At 37.1% G+C, this 23,994-nt stretch overlaps 1 protein-coding gene across 1 annotated transcript in view; it reads right to left on the reverse strand.

Annotated features, from left to right (window-relative positions):
- LOC122827892 (EGF-like repeat and discoidin I-like domain-containing protein 3) overlaps positions 1-23,994 on the reverse strand; it is a gene marked incomplete at its 5' end in the record, with an annotated part of 119,356 nt that overhangs the window by 68,021 nt on the left and 27,341 nt on the right. The window contains 1 exon segment of the mRNA XM_044110986.1: positions 17,619-17,747. Coding sequence (XP_043966921.1) covers positions 17,619-17,747 — 129 coding nt within the window.

The raw sequence follows: 23,994 nt of genomic DNA on the forward strand, positions 1-23,994 counted from the left end.
CCAACAAATTAGATTTCCACTTCATTCACCTGTAAAGGTATTGTGTTTAATGGTGGGAAGTGGAGGTGGTTGAAGGTTACTCTAAAACGCAGCAAGGACAATCTCCATCCATCTCCATCCACTGTGTCGACTGACAGTCAGAGACAAAGCAATTGTAATTTTCAAAGCTGGGTTTTATTTAGATCCGTTTTAATTGGAATATATGCAGATTCATGCAATTGCTTTGGAAAGCCTAAACAGCCCCAAACAATACCATAAATCACACAAGTGTTTGAAATAAATACCAGCTAATAGCTTGTAATCCTCTCACACTCATAAAGCCCCCAAACTTAATTAGCTAAATGAAAGGTAGCGTCCCTGCAGTATTGCTTCTACATCGCAGCCACTTCATTCATTAAATTACACTCAGAGGCCGGGTAAAGCTCAACAAAGACCGTTTTATTCTTTGGCAAAACATTCAGCCTTACAGTTTAGAGATAGCAGAGAGTATAAGTCAGAGAATTAGAGAAACTTATATTGATATTTCATGTACTGATCCATAATTATCTCCAGGGGAGCTTAATCATTTTTCCTTTTTCCATTAAAAAGCAGACTGATTTGTCTTTTGATCATTCTGATTCAACCCTATGTCATTAGGTATCAATAGATAGCCAGCAAGGTTTTTATGCCAATTGTGTAATTAATCCCAAAAGCTATACATTATTGGAAGTAATCACCTGTTGTTTTCAAATAATATTTAAAATTTTGCCAGTATAGACAGACTGCTAATTTTGATGGACAAGTGATTCAACCAGACAGAAACCTAGAAGACTGCATTGATGGGTTCACCAAATAAATGAATCAAGAGAACCAAATGGATGATTTGAAACACTAAACAGGATTTGTTAGTATTTTCTGTCACATATCCTAATGAAATAATATTTACCATTATATCTTCAACATTACTACAAATAGCAATGTTTGAAATATCACATTATTTCCATGTGTCCCTTACATGGTTTGAAAAAACACCAAAGAGGAGTTATTATGGCTTTCTTTTAACAATGCCATTTTTTGCCACTCTTCCATAAATGCCATATTGGTGGTATGTCTAACAGTTGTCCTGTCAACCAATTTTCAATCTGAACTGCAGGGTTTTTTTTGTAACTTTTCCAGAGCTGCCACGAGCTCCTTGGCCACTTGTGTGATTAATACGCTGCTTGCCCAGTCTGTCACTCTAAAAATGGATGGCCGTGTTTTCGCCGTTATCCAGCTGTCCTTTACACTTTACATTTTTAGATGTCGAGTTCAACAGTGCTACATCAGATGCTCAAATCTTGAAATATTGTTTCAGAACCCTCTATATTTCTCCAGAATTTTATTCATGATCTGTCTGGTTTGTCCACTGCTCATCGTAATGCTGTTTGTTCACTTTAGGCCTCAGAGGTTAAAAGACAGACACACTAAATTACATACAGTGAAAGTCTATTAAATGAATAAATACGTTTCTCAGGCAGATCAAGTTTGAATTTAGTTTGGAATATCAGCACAAGGGGGATTAAAAACAAATGTATGACACTCTCTTTAGATCTTCATTTGAACAATAACAAGAAATAGTGATAGAATACCTTACAGTTTGTGGTTGTGATAAAGATTTAAGGGTTATGAACAATTTTGCAAGGTACCATGTACTGTAAACTATCAATGCAATAAGGAACTGACTATATTGCTTATTTGCTCAAAAAACAATGCAGTAAGGAGCATTGAAATAAAAATAGACAAAGAGATTACTGTGTCATTGTAGAAGTGTTTGGTCTGGCCTGGGTATGTCTGCTTATATTGTTGACATTCCTCATTCTTCACACTTAGTTCTAAACACTGATAAACAAAAACGCATCAGTGTGTGCAAAGAAAACAGTTCTGACTTTACAGATAATAAAAACGTGTTTCCTACTGTATTTAATCACAGTATATTGAATGTGTTGCTCCTCTTAGTTTAAATTCCATAACTGGAAGCTCATAGTGGGTTTAGTCTGCAATTTAAAAGCCTTGAACATCCATTATTGTCAGCACACGTTGTCTAAGATGAATATAACTTTATGCTGAAAAGATCTGTAAAGCTACTGAACTCAGAGATGTTGACTTGTTCTCAAAAGTGCATCTTCTGGTCAACCAGGCTCAGATGTTTTGTTTGACAGGTCCTGGAGCAGAGAAATGTGTCTAGTTCTCCCAATCTGAGGTCGACACATGCCCCCTCTCGACAGGTTGAGTAAAATATAGAAGAAACAACAAGGAAGTGTCTGTCTTCACAGACAACCCACGCTTCTCAGTTCTCCCTTGCTATTTCCCGTGTCGCTGAAGCGGCTATCATCTCATCAGACAGGATTTGTTTCTGGCCTCTGATTCGGGAACTATGTTATTACACTGATATATGTGAGGTCCAACATAGTCATCTAGGCCAGTGGTCCCCTATCTTTTTAGTACAGCGGACCGGTCAGCCCCCCTTACATTTTCTGCGAACCAGGGTGGGTGTGGGGCGTTGGGTGGGGGGGTGCGAGTTGTGAGGATCGAGACCAACGCTGTTGTTTCTTACTCATTCTGCGGCAATTGGCGCGCAAGACATAACCGACAGCATCCGGTTTAGGATTTTCAAAATAAAAGCTCATCCAGACTCAATACATAGAACGGACATATTTAATTACTTCGTGCGCGGCCCGGTGGTTGGGGACCACTGATCTAGGCTGAGCATGAGCATTGATTCTAGTAATGTATCCAAAAATTATTCCATTAACCACAACATAACCTTTAAAGAGTCACACGCTGCATGACTCAAGAGAGGTGAGCATGCATGAGGTTGTGAATGTAGGATTAGGACTTGTGTATTGCAAGGACATGTTCTCTGAAGTGGGATTAGCTTAGCAAGAAGTTATTCACAGTGGCACTCCAGAAGCCCTTGAAAAGACATCTTAGGATGCATTGCAGAGAGGCTTGAGTATCAGAGGAGCAAAACACTCATCATGCAGACTGGGGGATCCGGCAGAGCTGGGATGTGCAGAATGTGAAGAGCCCTCAGCTTGGGAGCACAATGACATTCAGAGGAAAGCCTTAAGTGTCATTTTAAGCTCAGAGATGGAGGCTCAGTAGCAGGTGTGTGAGGGGAATTAGGATCTCAGACAACAAAGCCAAAGCCAAAAGCTCCTTAACGTCACCAAAACGGCCTAAATTTAATGCCTAAATGACATGCAGGTAAATTGTGTAAGGAGGTGACAGGCAAACAGGAAGATGGCTGCTCCTAGGAGGCTTTATCTGCTTTAATATCCGCCAATGAGGGAATAGTGTTTGACAATGAAATGAAATCAAAAAAATACAAAATGACAAACAATGACAGTATTTACCCTGACAACTAAATAAATCAGTGTGGCTTTATTAATCTCAATGTTTTGCAGATACGTTAGCAGAGGTTTATCCTTAGAAAGAGAGCATAAACCATTTGAAAACAGATTTTATAACTTGTAAGGAAGGTTTCCTCATGTTAAGGGAAATGTTCATGGACCAACACATTTGAAAGTGGCAACTACAGAGATGAGCATTTTGACAAAACAAAAAGGTAATATCAAAACCTCCAGCCTATCAAACTAAGCTATTCTGTGCAGGATATTCATGAATAAATATCTATGAATATTTGTTCATAGATAAATATGAATAAGTATTCATATTTATCTATCTCCTTAGTTCAACACTAAGGAGAAATCAAAAACCCTTCTTTAGTGGACTTGGGTGGTAATTTTGAACTTGAACATTTTTTGCAGTCAGTTTGCTAAATTGAACAATATTTTATTTTCCATTTTTTGTTTTGCAGTTTCTGTTTTTGTGCAAAGTACCACTAATCAGTAGAAGTAAGATGTAAAAGTGCAACTAATAAAATAGGGAATGCAAGTACTTTATACACATGCAGATACAGCTTTAACTACTGCCACTGAAACTCAGCATAGGTTTCTAACATTAGCAGTATGGGTGGGGAGTAAAATGCATTTGTAGACTGATCAAATTCTGAATCCATTCACAAATATCAAAGCTCAGTTTCCTTAAAATTAATTGCTTGACCAATGTTTAAGGGAAACAAACTGAAAAAAGTCCATAAGTCAAGTCATCAAGATAATCCATGGTGAGTTCATGGCAGAGTTACAAAATAACAATTTTGCAAAAAATATGACCAGTACCTTCTGCACAAAAAAAGAAAAAAAAAGAAAAGAACTGAGTTCGGGTAATATGAATTTGAATCTGTGATATACATTTCCATGCAGGAAAGAGAAAAATATTCGGTGGCACCAGTCATCAGTAATCACAAGACCACCGGGCCACTGTTGTTTTGAAAGGAACAGGTCTTTAACTTTATGGTGCACACTTTGAAGCCAAGATAAAGCATTCGATATCTGACATATGTCATTGACACAATTTAAGCATCCCTGAAGAATGTGGGCAGAAAACTCTGAAATGTGTACTACTGCCACAGAATCTTACGCCACCTTAACTGCTCATGTCATCACCACTGAGCTGCAGTTTAGCATCTTGTTCTTTCCAAGCAAGAGCAGTGAAAGAGAGTCAACAGGGTGCAAAGATGAACCAACGTTGGAGGACTGGCAAACTGACAACACATCTACCATGGTTGTTGATGGTAATTACACACTTGTGAGATGCAAGTTTTAAAATCTGGCTTTGCATTTCAGTTCAACTGCTGCAACAATAATATTTTTTTTATTTTCTATGAAAGATTCTGGTACGTTTTGTATCATTACTGTTCTGGCTAAAATGTGCAATGTGTGCAGAAACTGGTGACTCGTTTGCCCTCTAAGCTCACTGCAAGGCTCAAACATCTTTAACATCAAATAACAAATTAGAATTTCATTAATGTTCAAGGGCGAAATGTGGAATTAAGCTGCCACGAAGAGTTTAATAAGCAATTAAACATCTTAAGAAAACTTTACATTACATTTTATATCTATTAAAACAGAAAGAATGGGTAAGATTCTGAATCAATTCCGAAAGGTTTTCTACAGAATTGTGTTGTCCAATTACAATGGATGATTGGTTTCAACAAAGTAAATTACATATAGATTTTATTCATACATTTCCTTCCTGACCTTTCTTTTGTGGCTACTGAACAAAAGAGAGCGCTGCATGAATACTTGAGGAAAGGGGTTTTTTTTAAATCAAAAATTAGATTTTGTTCGCACACAGAGTCATATTTCAGTTAAATCTAAGACAACACATCAAGCCAAAATAATAATGGCACTTTACAAAATACAAGTATGATGTTAGACATTTAAAATGACCATCAACCCAGTAAGCGGCAGTAAAAGAACGTCATCATTAGTAAAATCAGAAAGTCACTAATTGATCCACACTGGTTCTACTGAATTAAAGCAGCTCTGTGTAGTCAGGCAGAACGTTTTCCAGCATTCTGCTTTGACTTTCAGTGACAGCCAAAAGCCCCGGGCAAGGCTGAGCCAGAGTTTTCTTTTCTCCCATCTGGGATTCGGAGTCGCATCTCTATTTATGCGTTGGCCATCTGCCAATAGGTCCATCCTTACTGCAGGGGCCAAGAAGTAACAATACAGCTAAAATGAAGACCTTACACAATTAGGCCATGGTAACAGCTCGTTCCCTACAACTCATACTGGTGGGCTCAAAATATAAAAAAAGGAAATAAATTTAACTTTAGCTAATCAATATATGTGTGACTTTTCATTTCCCATGTTTTCCAAACTTTCTGTTCAACACAAGAAACTTTAGTATCAACCATTTTTAAGCAATGAGCTAAATAGCTGTTATATTGAGCTAATAACCAGAAATAGAGCTGTTTAAGCTTTGGGGCAATTTGACTTGTGAAGTCTTGGGGATTCAGACAAAATAGTTGTTGTTGTTTTTTGGTTTGAAATCTAAAGTACATCTTGCCAAAGTCTTAACAACTCATTATACTGTCTTGTTTTTCATTATGCAAACAAATGATGTGGATTAAAACATCTTCATGAAGCATTTTAACATCCACTAGTAAAAGTAAACACTTTTACTAGAGTGCTCTGAAACACCTTCACTTTAGCTTGTTTTCATGGTTGGCCTCTGAGCAACAGAAGGCGTTTTACAACTCTAGGAATGGGGGATAAAGTGCAGCAGGATGAGAAAATTGATATTTTTCTTGGAACACCTTTTCAACAACAATATTTAACTGGGTCTTCCTTCCTTCTGTATGTCTTTTATAATAGAACCTGCCTGTATCCTGAAAGCACACAAAAACTCCACGTTACCAACAAAAAGCATTAATATCCAGTATATATAATTTTCATGTTATATTTTCATGGCTTACAAGCCTCTGAAGTTAAAGGGGAAGAATTTTCCCTGGACATTTTTTCTGTACATCCAGCTTGGAAAACAACATTTGAATCACAACAATAAGTAGCAGAAACCATACCAAATGGAACTTGTAAATCTGAGAACAATGAATTTTCTCTTTGTGCCTTATCTCTAAGATCACCACAGGAGTCAACACACTGGTGGTTTCTTGGGTAAACAGTAATGAAATCTATTTGCCCAACATCTGAGTATTGCTGCTCAGTTGTTCCAAGACTATGTTACCACCCACCTGCTTATTTCATTTGCACGGACGGCCTTTGAGACACTACAGCTATACAGAGGAGTTGTGTTCACTTTAAGCAAATCACTGAAAACACGAGAACTTACAGCACAAGACATTCAAACTGCATCTTTTACTCTAAAGACAAAAAAATGCATCTTTAGTGGGTTGCAGTCAATCCAATTAAGAAGCTTTGAATTGTACAGTGTATTTATGTCTACATTCTGCCAAGTACTGCCAGAAACAAGTGCTGCAACTACAAGCCAAACTACCCCGTGATACCACAATTATGCCAGATTACCAATATGTTAAAAATGAATCATGCTAACCCCACAAATGTGCTGAATTGAATTAGCCTGCCGTTACATTTTGAAACCACTACGTTGCTGAGGTCTGTTAAGAATTATCAAACCCTTCTGCTGATCAAAACCCCACTTGTCAGAGCAGTTGCATGCAAACCTAACTAAAGACAGCACAGCAGTATCGTGTAGTTCTTTTTGTCGCTGCTGCTCGCGTTCTCACTAAAACCAGGAAGATAGAGCACATAACACCAGTTTTAAAGTGCCTACACTGGCTCCACGTAGCTCAAAGAATAGACTTTAAAATACTGTTGCTAGTTTATAAATCACTGAACGGTTTAGCACCACAATACATTAAAGACCTGAAAAAAAAATCTTCAGGGCGGCTTTACAGAAAGTTATCAAATTTAGAAGATGCTATCTAAAATTATGGAAACAACATAAGACCACCACTCACTCAATATTTTAAAACAATATTTAAAACAAGTTCAAAAGACAGCAGTGAAAGAGCCCTAAAAGACAGTATTCACCAGAGACTATGGGCTAATATAAAACCTTTGTCCTTCATTATGAACTCTTTAGCGATTCTATGTGGATGTAGGAGTGACTAAACAATTTTTAAAGAACAGCAAAATAGCAAAGTAACACAAAGAAGTTGAAAAAGGCGTCTTTGTTCCAATTAAGACACCAATGCATTTTGTGTTTCGGGACGTAAACTAAGTATTTAGTTTTCCCACACGGTAGGACTCTGACATTAGTGTTACAAATATTGACCAAATAAGGACAGAATGGGTGGAGAGAGATTAAACCGGTGTCTTGATCCAGTCAAAGGGCTGATGTTCTGTTCTGCTGTGGAAGAAATTCATAACACAGCAACAACATTTAGGAGATATTAAACTGTTTGTGTATGATTCCACAATGTCTTTATTACACATGATTAAACATGAATTTCCCAAGGGGATTTTATTTCATAGAGGAATAAGTATTCAATTAAAACTTAAATTTTGTGAACATTAATTTGTTATCTCATAAGCCTGATTATTCTAACTTTAGCAAAGTTAGAATAATAATCAGGCTTATGATTCTAAGCTTAATGATTTTTGAGGATGTAGCTCACAAACATTTATCTTCTGCCGCAATTGGAGTCTAGTTTTGGTCATCAATGACAACAAACAATTACTTAGGGAAATTACTATTAAAACTTGTAATTTAGATCAAAATTACCAAATGGAGAGAGCACTTGATTATCAGGGAAATAATAGCCAAATAATTCAATATCAGTTGTTGTCCATAAATACCTTCCTGGTAAAGGCTTATGTTTTAAAATAATAGCTGACGGCATAAATCCAGCACTGATTTTTTTTTTTTAACAGCAAGAGAATGCTGGTCATTATTTTGCTGAAGATACTTATCTTTAAAATGCAAGAGCTTATTATAAAAAGAACTCAACCTTAAAGTTAAGCACTTTAGGCAACAAACTTGTTATGCTAGTTGTGCACTTACCTAACGACAGGAAAAGGTTAAAGAATGATGAAACAAGCAAAACAGTAAAAATACAAAAAATAGGTAAGATAGAAATCAGTAGAATGATGCAACGATGTCATAGTTCACTATAAATTAAAAATGTTGAGAAGCCAGGGTCCTTTACGAGACGCTTGCACCAACTGACGGTATGTATTTCAAATACCATTTCATAACGCAAAGACAAAACTTTGAGAAAGTAATATTAATTTTGACAGAATTAGAAATGAATAACCCTTTGGAGAACCGATTCTTAATCTATTCATCAGTTACCACAGTTATAAATAATTGTATCTTTTAAAATACCAGAATGGCAGCTTAAAGCACTGTAAAGAACATTAGATATATAACTCCCATCAGCTTTAAGAAAATTAGACATTTTAGAACGTTATTGAGGTTATGTTATGTAGAAAGAAAAATCTGCTCATTTGGGACAGCTCTAAGCATCAAATAATACTAAAATACCAAAAAAATACATAATTTAAAAAACGTGAGCTGATCTTCTTAAGCTATTGTTTCTGCCCAGAAACAAGAGCTTAAGGCATCATTTACTTCTTTAGTATAGAATGCGGATGGCCTCAGCTCTAGTCTTGAACAAGCTGAAGCCCTTGGTCAGGGGTTTGTTTCCTACTAGAGGCTGGTGGTAGAAGCAGCTGCTCCTAGAATCTCCTTCAAGAAACCAACAGAGCATTTAGCAGCAGCTATAGAAGGTCAGCTTGGAAAGTTGGGGCATCCTATTAGCTCTGGTTTGTGCAGCATCAGTGGCGTCTAGCTGGCAGGTGGCCAGCCTCGGTAAAACTGCATTTCTCAGCTCTCAAACAACGTCAGGCTGCTTTCTCTTATACATCGGAGGTTTTGCAGCCAATGTTGAGTTGCTGATAGCACCTAAGTTGGGGAACCTCTAATTTCAAGGTTCCTTCTGCAGAATTTTGAATAAAATAAGAATCAAAGTTTTTTCTTTTCTTTCAGAAGGAAGTAGATACCAGATACCCAAACAGTAACCTGTATCAATGGATCCTGAGCTCCTGAACAAGAATGAGGCATTCTCTACGCCAGTGAGGAAAAAGCGGGACTTGCACACTCAGTTCTCCCTGATGTAACCTTCACCAATAACCAGTGCAAGAGGAGATTCTCTCCTGATGCAGTGATGCTGTGAAAAGGGCATATTTGTCCTGGTCACGGGTTTATAAGGTCCCCATGACATCATAGTTTCCTTCCTGAAACTCCTCCTCTTCCTGTTGAAAACTGAAAGTAGGTTCATCCAGTTCACTGTGATATTAATAGTTTTTACAGCAGTGTAGTCAGTTTTTCATGGCTTGAGGCCCAACTGTTTATTTCTTGTGTAAGCTCAAAATATATTGTAAAAAGGACTCTTTGCTTCCAACAAATGACTTTAGTAAAACAACACTATCAAATGCTCCTGTCAGCCTAGGGGGCTCAGAAAACTGTCTATTACTCAGTCAAAGTGGATGAGAGCTCCCCTGTTAGCTTTTGTAAATGTTTGAATAAAACACAAAGTGCGCCCTCACAGCCTCAACAATACTGAAACAAATGCATCTCTCACTGACTTCTCTTTTTTTTCTACCACAAATGCACAAAAACAACTTAGATATGTTTTCCTAGGTGACAAACCATTTTTTTTTTTATATCGGTATCTCAAGCTGATTATTACTTGAATTCTTCTTCAGGACTGAAATGTGTCTTATTGGGATTTTACAGAAAAACACCAAGCAATGCCAAATAATAAGAAACAAAGCCATTGGGTTTTGATATGTTAAAAAAAAAAGAAAAAATAGAAAACGTGTGTACATCGTAAAACGTTAATGATAATTGCAGATAATTTTACCAACTTGTTTATTCGGACCCCAGCTTTCGCCTGCTGGAGGTGCACCAGTCCCCCTCGCGACCCGACAAAGATAAGCATATCAGATAATGGATGGACGCCTGGGTGGATACCTATTCTTACTGAAAGTAATGTTAACATATCTGGACTATAATCGACATCTTTGGAGAGATGCCTGACCCATCAGACAAACTTCTTGATTGAATTGAAAAATTCACTTTTGTGTGTTACTTTGTGTTGCTCTGTCACATAAGATTAGAAAAACTGCTTAATACTGACATTTTGGTTATTGCTTCCTCTTTTTTTTTGTTTCTTTTCTTACTTTCTTTCACACTATGCTTTACAAGGTAAAGTTATATTCTGCTCTGCATCTGAGTTTGTTTTTTTTTATTTGCACTCTGCAGTTTTAGAATCAGAAGGAAAACATAAAAGGGGATAATTAAGTTCCACTTACTGACTTCTCTCTGTGAGAAACATTGCATAAAGAGGAGCTACGCTGTTTCCAGAGTCATGAGTGGGCGATGCTTTGAAAAATCAGAGAACAAATGTACAGCAGCTCAAACAACATGACTGATAGCTCCCAACTATATTCATCTTTCTAGATTGATCCACAAACACACTCACTGTCTCTCGCAAAGACTGCTGATGTTTAACGTCTGTCAGTTCGGTTGTCCGTTTGTGGTCACCACTTTGGTTTGCTGGGTCTCAGACCCTTCCCACAGACATTCATTTCCTCCTGTAAATACAGCTTTGTGGCCACAAACTGCGAGCAGTGGGTGGGCCTTGGGCTTATGAATGCAAAGTGGAGACGGCCCTGAAAATGTCCTGCATTCACTACACAGCCTGGCATCACACCAATATAAAAGCAGGGAAAGCCCTGAGGCAAAGTGTTCGACCTCGATCTGAGTCAAACCCCATAGTGCTGGGACACTTTTTCATCTGTGAGCAAAATCTCAGGCTCTTTAGTGCATCTTCCAAACTGACACAGTGATATATTGGTTTTTTGTTAATGCTGTTACAACTTTTTTAATTAAAGTATGATAAAAAAAATAAAATATGTTAAGTATCTGACTACATTTGAGCATAGACCAATTTATACTAAGTGAACAGACTTCAGCTCAAAAGTTATGCCTGCTAATTTATGCACCAAAAACACGACTGCCATGGAGATTAGCATAATTGCTGCAAAACTTATCAACTCTTGTAACCCAGAGGCTGGTGAAATAAAACAAATTCATACCTGCAAGTGCAAACCTCAGGCACCATGAATAAACCAGTGCTTCTGTTTATTTAGAGAACAGTTTAGCTTTTCTCCATTAAAAAAAAAAAAAAAGGACTTCACAGAGTTTGTCCTTAATAAACTTTTCTGCCAACTTAACTTATACGTAAATCTATCATAATCCATTAAGCTAAGCTTGCTCCAGGACTATAATGTTTTTGAAAACTTGAAGAGAAAATCTCCGCTTAATCAGAATTTAGCATAACTGCTTGCATTATCCAGGCCATTTTGTGGATTTGAGCAAATGAGCAACTTTCCCTTGGGGGTATATACTAAATAGCGGCACCACTTTAAGAGGCTTCTCAGTGGAAATAAATAAGAACACCACAGTGTGGGCACAGCAACAATTTGGAAGATTCAGTACTGAAAATAGTAACTGTATAGGCCAAATGGTGAAAGTAACAAGTTTTCCACTTGCACGTCTTTAGTCTGTTAAACTTTCACAAAAAAAGTATAATTTTATCATTTCTTAGGTGCACCAATACAAACTTTATTGTGTGCCCAAATTTTCAATCTGATCACATTCGTCATCACAGATGTACAGGCTCAGCTTTTTTGTTGTTTTTTTTAAATCACTGTCCATAAAATTAATACTGACTTGTAAATTATGAACAATCAAATTGTAAACAAAAAGCTCACAATTTGCAGCAGAACTGAGACAAAATGGATAGAAAGACAAGGAACTGACTGAAAAAGTGCTTCAATAAGCTGAAAGTTACATTTAAATATCTCAAAATAAGAAGAATGAAAGGATGAAATAAAAAAAGTGGACATGCTTTAAGGGCTAAATATGCTATGAACATCTCATTTTATTATGTCCAAGCCATTTTTCTTATGAAAAATAATTTTGAACTAAGTGAAGGAAAGTTCTTATGCAGAATATTGGGCTCTTATGCAGTATTATACAAAATATGTATATATTTATTTACCTTTTATTTATTTATCCACAAATAAATATATCTATGGTTTGATGTGCTGAAACACCGATAAGGTTTATCAGTACTGACTCCTGGTTCATTTGAAATCCCTTATAGCTTTGCACACAACATTACAGTGCAACATGTCAGGATTTAAAGCTGATTTTAGAGCTCGCAGTAGAATTACTGTATCCAGAGTTCATAGGGGTTTTCATCAAATCTAATTAAAAAGGTTAACTATTTTGTTCAGAAGAATTTCAATAATGATTAGTTACAGCTGTAACTGCAGTCATATTGATACTACAAATTTGGAGGGCTGGCTACGAATTTGTATCCACATTTTTCAGTTTTCTTTTGTACAGAAATCTGATGACCACTTATCTTCATTGTTTCCTTTTATCACATGAAAGTCAAAGAAAATTCAAAGTTATGTGTTGCGGTAATGTGAAAATGTTAGAAGAATCTCAAGATTTGAATATTTTGGCAAGGTTTTTCAGGGCTGCATCAGATTTTTAAAGGCATGTGATATATACCATTAACATTGAAAAGCAACAGCAGTAGAAGAACAAGCACTTCATGCTTCATCGCGATCTTGGCTAGACTGACTTTAATGGCGCTGCTTCACAGTGCGAGAAAAACCCCAACCACCTCAATCATGGAGAGAGGAAGTATAATCAGCAAACCCAAAAACACCCCCCATCCTCTGAGACTAAATCGTCCTGTTGCCTGCTAACAAAGTCTCTCTCCCTTCCTTTGCAATCACAAAATACTGTATATATGCAGTTAGTGTGCAGCATCACCCCCTGTGATGCAGTGGCAGGTTTGAGAAGTGACTGTTTTTGGTGCTGGAAATCCCTTCGCTTTCTGTTGCAGGTGAAAGAAATGATAAGTCTTTCTGAAAGAGTTCCTACAAGCGGTGTTTTACTAACGTCAAATGTTTAAAGCTGTTGTTGGTAACTTTTAGATATATATATTTTTATATATTTTTATTTTTTTTTACATATTTGACATAATTGTCAAAACTGTCACTATATACTAACTACAAAGACTATATAAACCCCATACTGCAGCTTTAAGGATTAAACTATGCATAGGTTCCAACACCTGGGTTTCAGTACAGCCTTGGGTTGTAAGGTTGCGTGTTCTTGTTTTATTAAAAAACTGTTTACACAGAGAGACTTGGAGGGCAAAAGAGGGAATAAAATTTGCCAGAAAAGAAAATGGAGTCACCATTGGATTCCTTCTTTGGAGGAAGGTGCAATGGACACTAAGCAATTCAGTGACGCAGTGCTAAACAGGGCACAAAAAAATAAGCACACAGCAAGTCTTTATAGAGTCACTCTCTTTCTTCCAGCCTGATGAAAGTCATCCCATAGTCTGCCCCCACGTGGACTGAATATCAGTTATGATTTCTCAATGAGGTCAAAGCTGTAAAACTGGAGCTGATTTTCCATGTGACAAAAAACCCCCTGTCCAAGCAACAGGACTAATCATGCAGCATGATATCGACTGTCAATCCAGGATCAAATACTGGGGCAAAGCTTAGAAAAGAAAGCACTTCACCCGTCCTACATTTAGCCTTAATCAATCTTGCTCTGCTGGGGCGTTTCAAGACACATTGATCGACAGCCAAGATGGAATCTGTTCAAAGAACTTCCTGGAGAAGAAAGGTTGGAGAAATATTGAGGAAGAAGGTGAGTAATTGTCTTCCATGAGCAAATTTAACCAGACTACTTCTTCTTTCTTTTTCTGCTTTTAAGCTAAATGTTTTCAAAACAATCAAAACAAGTGTAACATTTATCCTATGATTTATAGCAGGGATCACAAATAAACCAAGGGGAATCAGGCAAACCACATCACGTCAATCCTGTTTATGTCCATCAAAACATCAAACCGTTTCTGTAGTAAGATGGCAGGAAAAAAATTTTTGCTGGAAAAACTACATCTCCAGCAGCTTACAAAGCATTTGCCCTTGACAGATTGAAAACGCGTCCCCGAAAAATGATCTGCAACCTCATGACGTCTGAGGCAATCAGTCCCAATCTTCACACTGTGACAGCTCATTATAGAGTTTGGCTACTCGCCCAATAACGGCACACTTGTTCTCTTGTCACCACGGGGACATGACGCCACACTATTCGAAAGATAAATGACTTGGTGATAATCATGGCTCAAGCAGTGACACTAACCCGTTAACCCCGGTTTTCACAAGCATGATTGTAACTTTGATGATAATTTATATCAAAAAGGTTTGAAACTCCAAACAATTCCAGATATTCCAGACTGTAGAATGACTGAAAACCATCATTATTGTTCTGCCTCGCAAGTGCCTGTTTTTTCTTTATCTCTCTATACAGGTGCCTTCCAAATGCATCAAACTTCATCAAACTTTCTGTCACATTACAACCAAATGCATTAACACAATTTTATTGAGCTGTTATGTAATGGACCAACTCAAAGCGGTGTATATTTATGAAATGGAAAAATCAATTTAGTTTTTTTGTTTTTTTTTACAAATGATACTCTGAAAAGTGTGCAGTAAATATGTATTCAGTCCCTTTTTACTTAGATACTTCAAAATAAAAGTCCAGCGCCACCAATGACCTTAAAACCAAATAACAAGAACAGTCATTCATCCATTCATTCTGTATGTTCTACCAATACCAGACCATGCAGAGACTGTCCACCTGTCTATGAGGACCATGATTCTTAATGCTGCACCCAATGCATATTTGGGGTGTTCCCCTGCTGCCACACACCTGATTTAAATGAATAGGGGATTAACAGGCTTCTGTAACACTTGATGTCATCCTGAGTAGACAATGGAATAATTCGAACCAGGTGAGCTGGAGCAAGGACACATCGGAAACATGAAGGGCAATGGATCTGAGGACAGGGACTGCGAACCACTGTTCCAGGAGAAACAATAATTCTAATGCCCTGATAATTTATTGGTAGGAATTACCCTGACACAGATTTTGGTTATTAATGTATTCAGGCACACTGGCTCTCATTTAACTGTAAAGACCATGAGGGAAATTGGCAGACATTAATGTGTGTTCAGCCCATATCAAATCAGTTTTTCACCACCATTAGGGCTTAATAGGAAACAATAAATTAATTATGATGCACTAGCCAATTTCCCACAGTTCGAGGTATAAATAAAGACAATGACATGCATCTTATACAGTGTCTCCAATTAAATGCTTTGCCTCCTGAAATTGAATACAAAAGATAACTGTGATGCGAAAATACGTAGTGACTAAGAATACTACTGTAAGAGACTGCTTCTCATTTTGCATTAACTATTAAAGCTGATGTTTTGAGAAACTCTTTCTCCTCTTATCGCTGTGCTTATTTCTCATATTCTATTAAACAAATAAGCACACATCTGAGCACAAGGTTTGCATCATGAAACCCTCAACCCACTGCACACTGTAGACGTGCACCTGCAGGCAACGACAACTGTGTTATTCAAACTTCTGTTGTGCTTATCGAAGCACGCAAGCAGATGGGGAAGCCAGAAAACCTGGTCTACTTATGAGACGGTGGACTGCATCGCAGATAGACACAGTCAAATACATAGCTTCAAAATTATACAATACCTTATTAATGTAGGTTCCATGTTATTATATTTTAAAGTAAGTTTGTTGATTATCCTTTGAGCTAAGGATTTTATTTGCTTTCATAATTTATATCTGCATTCCTATGTATGGTATGCTTGTTCTTCTACTGCATGTGGGAGTAAAGAATGGTTTGTCCTGTTTGTCATATGCGCTGGCCCTGTTACTGACACATTGGTTTCCCCTCCAGGGTGCATGTTGTCTCTCACCCACTGACTGCAGGAGATTAGCATTTCCCTTTTCCCATGACCCTGAGTCGGATTAAGCAAGTATACATAATGGATCAGTGGGTGGAGTTAACACATATTTCATTTGTTTTTTTTTTTTGTTTTTTTTTGCAGCCTTAATACAGAATTGAAGCTGTCAGAGTAAAAAAAAAAAAAAAAAAAAAACTTCTGCTTGTTATTTCTTGATCTCATTTAGAGAATAGTGAGGTTAAATTACACACAGTTGGAATCAAATATTTGTAAAAAAATATATATTGGAGCCCATGTTATTTTTTTTCTACTTCACAATTATTATTCATCCAAATAACAAACAACAAATGAAATTTTGCAATTCAAAATATTACAAAGGCTCTACATCCTAAATAGCTGAAAATGATCAATCTATACAAGCAGAGACGCTTTTTTGTCTATAAGTAATGTCATTTTAAGAATAAATTTTTGTCAAGCTTTCCAGCTGCCACCACCTCCATTGATTAGTGAATGTAAGCTAGCAGGCCATCAAGCTGCAGCTACCAAACCTAAACACACTCAGTAAAACAATCAGACTTCAGAAAAGAAGGGCAGCAGCATAATCGTGGACATTATGTACTGAGGAAACCATCTGCTTCCATCTGGAAAATGATTCAACACAGTAAAATAAAGCAACAACAGACTGACAAACAGCATTTATCCCACAGCGATGGCCTCCGTCACACCAACCATACCCAGTCTTTTACACACAAAAGAAGTAAAAAAAAAAAGCACAGATGTATACATTAAACTGGGAAAAACACAAAGTGAAATAACTGTGTGATTACATAACCCTGACTGACTTTAAGCAGTGTAGCTGCTATTGATAAGAATATCTTCCAAACTCAATTAATTTCACATCTGTTTGTTTTTTACATCAGAACATTTTGTTCTAGTAGTCAAAATATATTTTCAACAAGTTGAAATACTCTTTTTCCTCATAACTTGTTACGGAGGCACACATATTTCTATTATAGTCTCAGCACTACTTCAACACAGCCAATTGAGTCTGATTGTGAACAACAAACAAAACAGCGAGCTCAGCTTTCGATTTTCTTCTGCCAACCTCATGTTCTGCTAAGACTGACCTCTCAAAATTATCCACAGCGCAAGGTAATTCGCTGTGTAGAAAAACATGATCAAAAGGAAAACTTGCAATATATTTTCTGGTACGCCGATGCTGCAGAGAAAGCAGAAGTTATCTGAATCTCTACAAACAAGCTGCTTTTATTTATTAAATTATTGATCATGCCAAATTGAGTTTGGATGTTAAAGATAGAACACACTTACTGTGCTGGCAGTGAACTCCACTAAAGCCTTGTGGACACTGGCACACGTAACCAATGAACGTATCGCCTCTGTAAGTCTCACTGATCTCACAAGTTCCTCTGTTGTGGCAGGGGTTTGGATGACAAGGACCTGTGCAGGAGCGAAAACACATACACAGTTTCATTCATCACATTCTCATTTACTAAGTCTACAGACACATACTGCAACTAGGTAATGTATTTACTCTGTCAAAGTGCATTGTGTTTCATTACGAGCTCCCCGCGAGAATAAAACGAGTAAAAATGCAGACAACCTCATCCATACAGTAATTTAAGAGCCACATAAAAGAAAAGCATATAATATTTCATGAGCTTTGAAAACTCATTTAAGGTAAGTTTGTACACATAAATTTATTCAAAAATGCCCTGTAAGATTACATGCAAGTAGAAAAAGTGTTTGACAGGTTGGCTACAAAAGTAACTAAAAATTCTTGTTTTGTGTGAGAGTGGATTCTATGATGAATTGCTTTTTATGGATCATAAAGCAATCCCAATTTTAGCAGAGCATCACGGTTATAATTGTGAAAAAGAAGACAAACATTACAGACCGAAGACAATTTTGATCACTTAATTTGATGTTTCCTGCCTATATCATGTGCAACTGAAATGTAATATTTAATACCTGAGCTTTAGTCATCCTCGGAAACCCAAAAACTCTATTTTAAATGTATGCTACATGGAATTTACTTTTTGAAGTAAAACTAGAAAAAATAAATAATGAAAAAGAGCTTAGTCGGCAGCCTAGTAGATTTATATCGGCAGCCATTTGCAATACGGCATTTATTGCACTTATCTGCAAGACAGAAGCTATTCCCCTTCAATAAATAAAATCCACAAAGCCATTTAGGTGCCAAAAGGCTCTTCTGGGAACATCATAACACAAAAAGCAAAATCCTCTTGGAAAATGAAGAAAATGTGCCACTATGTGTACACACTTCCCAACCACTTGCGTTCAGAAAATAAGGCCCTTCTTAGCAACCCCTTAATATCATTGCATAATATTAAGCGATATTAGGTAAATTAATTTACCTACAAAATTACCTAATGAACAAAAAAGTACATTAGGTAATTTAACTGGGATGAAAGGGGAGAGGCAGAAATATATAGGGGAAACAAAGTTGATGGAAAACCTTTTGAGAGTTCCTTAAAACGCCTGGCAAAAGAACACAGGAGTGGTTTCAGGAAGAGTCTGTAAAAGTCCTGGAATGACCCAGTTAGGATCATAGTGCTGTAAAGCATCCCCAGAAGGACCTGAAAATGAAAATGTGCTGATGCTTCAGATCAAAAAAATTCTTTCTTCAATAAAGAAGAGAAGAAAACTTCAAAGACTGGCTGTGCCAAGCTTGTAGCATCATTCTGGAAGAAGCGTGCCGCTGCTGCCAAAATAGTTTTAGTCATTTAAGTTAAAACTTAATGACACATTTAAACATGAACATTTACAACTGAGATTAACCTTCCAAACATTTGAATGACTATGGGAATATCTTATGTCAGGATGCTTAGTCCTTGTCTTCACATTGAGCAGAAATACAAAAAAATAAGAAACTATACCATACAGTGTTTTGTAAAAGTATTCACATTCCTTGAACTCCTTCACATTACAACCCCAGACCTCCAATTTTAAGGAAGTGATGTAATGGACTAACTGAGCATAAACTGTAACCATGTAGTGGAAGGAAAGAAACCCATGATTTTCTGTTTTTTAACAATATGTGGAATGCATTCAGTTCCCAGTCAACACATTGTAAAAATCACCTTTTACTCCATTTACAACTACAGAGTGGTTAATGCACCAGTACCAGTTTTCCACACCTATGCCATGAATATTGTAAGTTTGAAGTTTGCAAAATTAACCGGGTGGGTGAGAGTGTCTGGGAACATCAATGTCCAAGTCTTGGCACAGATTCTCAATTGAATTTAGTTCTGGATTTTGACTGGATTCACATTGTAGCTCTAACTGCATGTTCAGGGTTGTTGTCCTGCTGAAAGTGAACAACTGCCCCCAGGGGTATCAACGGGCCATCCTTTGCTCTATCGGCACTTGTAACTAAAGTTACGAACAAACAACAAACGAAAAACAATAATAATACATTAAAGCTACAGAATCCCAGCCTGCCTGCAGAAAAGAAGTGGCTGTTTATGTGTTACCTGGCCAAGTCCCTGGTCAGTACAGCCTGGCATACAAAAAAGCTGTTGTGATCCCTAATTTGCATGGGAATTCATGTTCATGGTAATTAGGTATATGCATACTGGTTGTGTGCACACTGGCCCATTCATCACAACTATTGTTTTTGCTTTATTGTTCGGCTGCAGGGAACAATAGCAGGGCCACGAGTGCATAGCCAATCAGAAAAAAAGGAATATCTGAACACTTTTCCACTTGCAAGTTTTTTTATTCTCCTCTCCTAAAAAAGAATATTAAATGGATATTTAAATCAACAAATAACCAAATATACAATTAAGCACATTATGGTAACAAGGTCTGAGTTACTTGCTTCACAACTAAGGCTAGAAAAGCTTCTAAAGTCCATCTCTGAATGATAGCAATAAATATATCTAAATATAAAAACATTGATATAAAAGGAAATGTATATGGGTTCATTTGGTGTCCAATATTTAATTCAAAACTGCTAAAATATGTGTTGACATGAAAATCAAAACAAGCCAGTATTTCTTTTCTCCCCACTGCATGTTTCTTTCTGAAGTTTCCTTCTTTTTGTGCCTTTTCAACTCTGCTTTTGAAAAGGCACATGTCAGTGGTAAAAAAAAAAATAAAAAAAATGCTTTGACAAGGCTGTTATTTCATGCTAAGTGATAAACAACAAAATGTCCCAAGGGTGAGACTGTCGTGCTCTCTTAAGTTAGTGTGACAAATTAAAAGCCACAAGTGCAAAATTTGACAGTGTCACAAAAAAGGGGAGAAACTGTCATCTGTGGAGCCATAGAAGCTGTGCGACAACTTGAAAAAGTGTGCAGCGTTGGTTGAAGATGGGCTCAGCAGAAAAATGCATGAAAAAATAAGCATCAATGTCAGACATATTGATTTTTCTTTACTGCAGCTTTAACATAATAATTTACTTATACGAAGTTTTATCTAACTGGAGGCAATGTTTGGGAGCAGCCCAACCAAGGTGCTGACTTAAATTTGATTTAAGGATAAATAAAAAATAAAAACTTGGAGGGAGGTGAAAATGAGGATGGAGGTAAGGAGGCTTTCCAACCTCAAAGACTTAAATCTCAACACAAGGATAAATTGTCATCAAACATTTAGTGATTAAGCATTCCCTTAAACCATGCTTAAAGCTTGTAAAAATGGACATGCTTTCAGTCACACCGAGCGCAAACTGTTACGAAAGGCCAATGTGAACGAACAGGTGAAGAGATTGGTCATGGTGCCTTAAAACAACAAGTCGTGCGAGTGCACTTCCAGCGTGAATTAGCCAGAGAGCCACAGGATAATTTAAAGATTAATAGAATAAAGATGTGCAAGCCCCACACATGCATAGGGAAACATGCAAACTTGGAATATAAATGCTGCACGCCTGAATTTTGAACATGTGAAGAAGATCTCAGACGTCAATGCAACACACAATTATTTGCCTCCAGAAAATGTAAACACCTAAGTATGTGGAATATTTTGATATCAATCTTCAATATCAATGATCCACAAACACTAAAAGTCATTGTTGGCAAAACTGGAATGCCAGAAAGGTATATTGCATGTTGTCAGTGGATGCTCCCTCCACTTATGTATGTTGTAAGATGAATGAATGTGAGGTGCATGTCCAGAGGAACTATTAGAGGCTTTCTAGTGTGAATGTCAGCTGCTGCTGTGATATATACACCAGTGCTCGCTCCAAGATTGATGGGATCCTGTGTCTTTTCCAGCGCTGGCTTTGTGATTTCTTTTCTGGCTGCAAAACAAAGGCCAATCAATCAGCTGCAAAAACCTGACCAATGGTTAAACAGGGCAGAGCATTATCTGCTTCCTTTGGGGATCAATGAGGCGGACTTAACTTTTTCAAGGTTAAGGGTGCATATGTAGCTTTACATCGTAGCTGAAAGCTGTCAGAAACATTTTGCTGTAAATCTGACTGTACAAAAAACTGCTGGTGTTCTTAGGGAGAAAACAGAATTACAGTGTCTTCTGTGGCTACAAAGAAATATGACAGACAAGCAGGTGGCGTAGAAAGGCTCCAAAATTTATTGAAAAACAAATGAATACAGTAATGTTGAAAAGCATTTGTTTCCAGTACATTACTAAAGAAAAGTCACAATATATAAATTGATTACAGACAGTCTTGTATGGTATTTCAAGCCTCTAATTCTGTTTAGTTTGATGTTATGACTTTAATTTTTTTTAGTAATATTCTAATGTATTAATTGGCTAGTTTTATTCCCCAAAAAGGACACAAGGTCATATTGGATTTTACAGAAGAAAAGCATTTGAAAATAAGTCTTAATTCTAGCATAGAGGAGTAAATATTTTTCAGTACAGAGCTGCCCTGAATAATACTTTACTCCTCTAGATTGAAAATGTGTTATTTCAACAAGATTTAGAAACCAGAACTGAAGAGTCTCACTGAAAGCATAACTGAATATGAAACTCTGCTCCGGATTTAACTAGATTTTTTTCCCCATCTTACAAAGTGCTGAGTTAATAGTGGTAAGCCAGCCTATCAAAAAGCTTGTAAGCCTTTCATAAAATCTTTATTCAAAGGACACACACACAAAGGCAGACACACATGCCCACACGCGCACACGCACAGATTTCACCTGTCTCAGGAGAGTGAAATTTGCATGTAAGATCCTCTGATCTGACTGTGCACTCATCAACATCACTTAGAAATCTAACATGGCCTAATTGTGTCAAATCTATTTTAACCCAGCTCCTTTTTTCTATGATGGCTTCATTGATTCACAGGTTTCCTGGTGAATGCACCCATCCTGCACCTCCTCTGATGAAAGTTGGCACCGTACCACCAATATTACATCAAGGCTCCCAGCATGTGCCACCCCACGTTTATGCTTTTAGAGAGTTCCTGGCCTCCCATTCACAGGCCCCTTTCCCAATCTGCCATTTTAACCCATCAGCATTTCACGGCGACAAACAAAAAAAAACACTCAGAGGCGACGGTGTAAGAATTTCACAGAAACTAAATTGTTTGAAATATGTCAAAAAAATATCCAAAAGGAGGGGTCATGCTGGGGATCATCCGGCAGCTGAGGAGGATCGAGAGGAAAGCAGGAGTTGGAAAATGCCACGGAAATGTCAAAGCCATACCCAGCTAGCCCCCAAGGGTCCCTTTAATAATAAAAAAGTCCAATTTTGAGTTGGAGTTTTGGCTAACAGGAAATACAGAGAACACCCCTCATCTCCTACCCCCTGAAATAAGATTGATGTGTGCAATCAAAGGATCTGATTATGCAGATTACAAATATATTGGTCTTGGAAGAGGTCCTGATTTGCTTAATTCCTCAAAACCGTCAACAGTAATTTGGCCTTTCATGTCAATCTGCCCTATTTTCTCCTACAGTTGAGTTGAGTTCCAGGTCAGTGGGCACAAAATGAAAACCACCAACTGCTCCACAAACTCCTGAAGTATTTACAATCCTGATATTGTTTGCAGAGTTTTACAGATAATCAGATAATTTATTGTTTTTAAGATACATGTGGAGCTTTTGTCTGCTCAATGGCAAAACATAACTGCAATAATAATTTAACATTATAAATATATTCGGTGTTGAAAGAGTAAAGTTCCTCAATGGACTAATTTAGCACTGACAAGTTATATTTAATATAATTCTTGGTTTGTGACTGAGCTCACAACAGAGGTCTCTTGTTAATATCTATGTATGATAATGTTAAATAATCTGACATGACAAAACATCTAATATTTCCCACAATGCTTCAGTTGTTTAATTTTTGTTCTCTCACATCCTTTAAGTGATTAGAATCACAGATAACACATGTTTTTGCACTAGAAAAACAAGCTAGTGTGATTCCATGGGTATTATGTCCAATCCCTCTTGGTTTAACCAACCTAATCTCAAGTACGCAGCAGGGATTAAGATTAATGAAACTCGCAGCCAAAGACAAACAGATACTGAAGATGCAGTTAGTATGTTTGCTTTTTTCTTTCGTTTACATTTTAACTGTATCAGTGCTGAATTTAAAAACTTTTTGTTTTTCTTTTAATTTGCAATGTTCACACATGTATGTTATATTATTAAAATTAGAGCAGCATCTCTTATTTACATACTGTACTTGAACATTACTGGGGTGCACAGAGCTGACTTAAAACACAAAGCACACACTTTGTACCCAGACTGAAGTT

The sequence above is a fragment of the Gambusia affinis genome, linkage group LG03 (genome assembly GCF_019740435.1).
Source record: "Gambusia affinis linkage group LG03, SWU_Gaff_1.0, whole genome shotgun sequence".
Lineage (NCBI taxonomy): Eukaryota > Metazoa > Chordata > Actinopteri > Cyprinodontiformes > Poeciliidae > Gambusia > Gambusia affinis.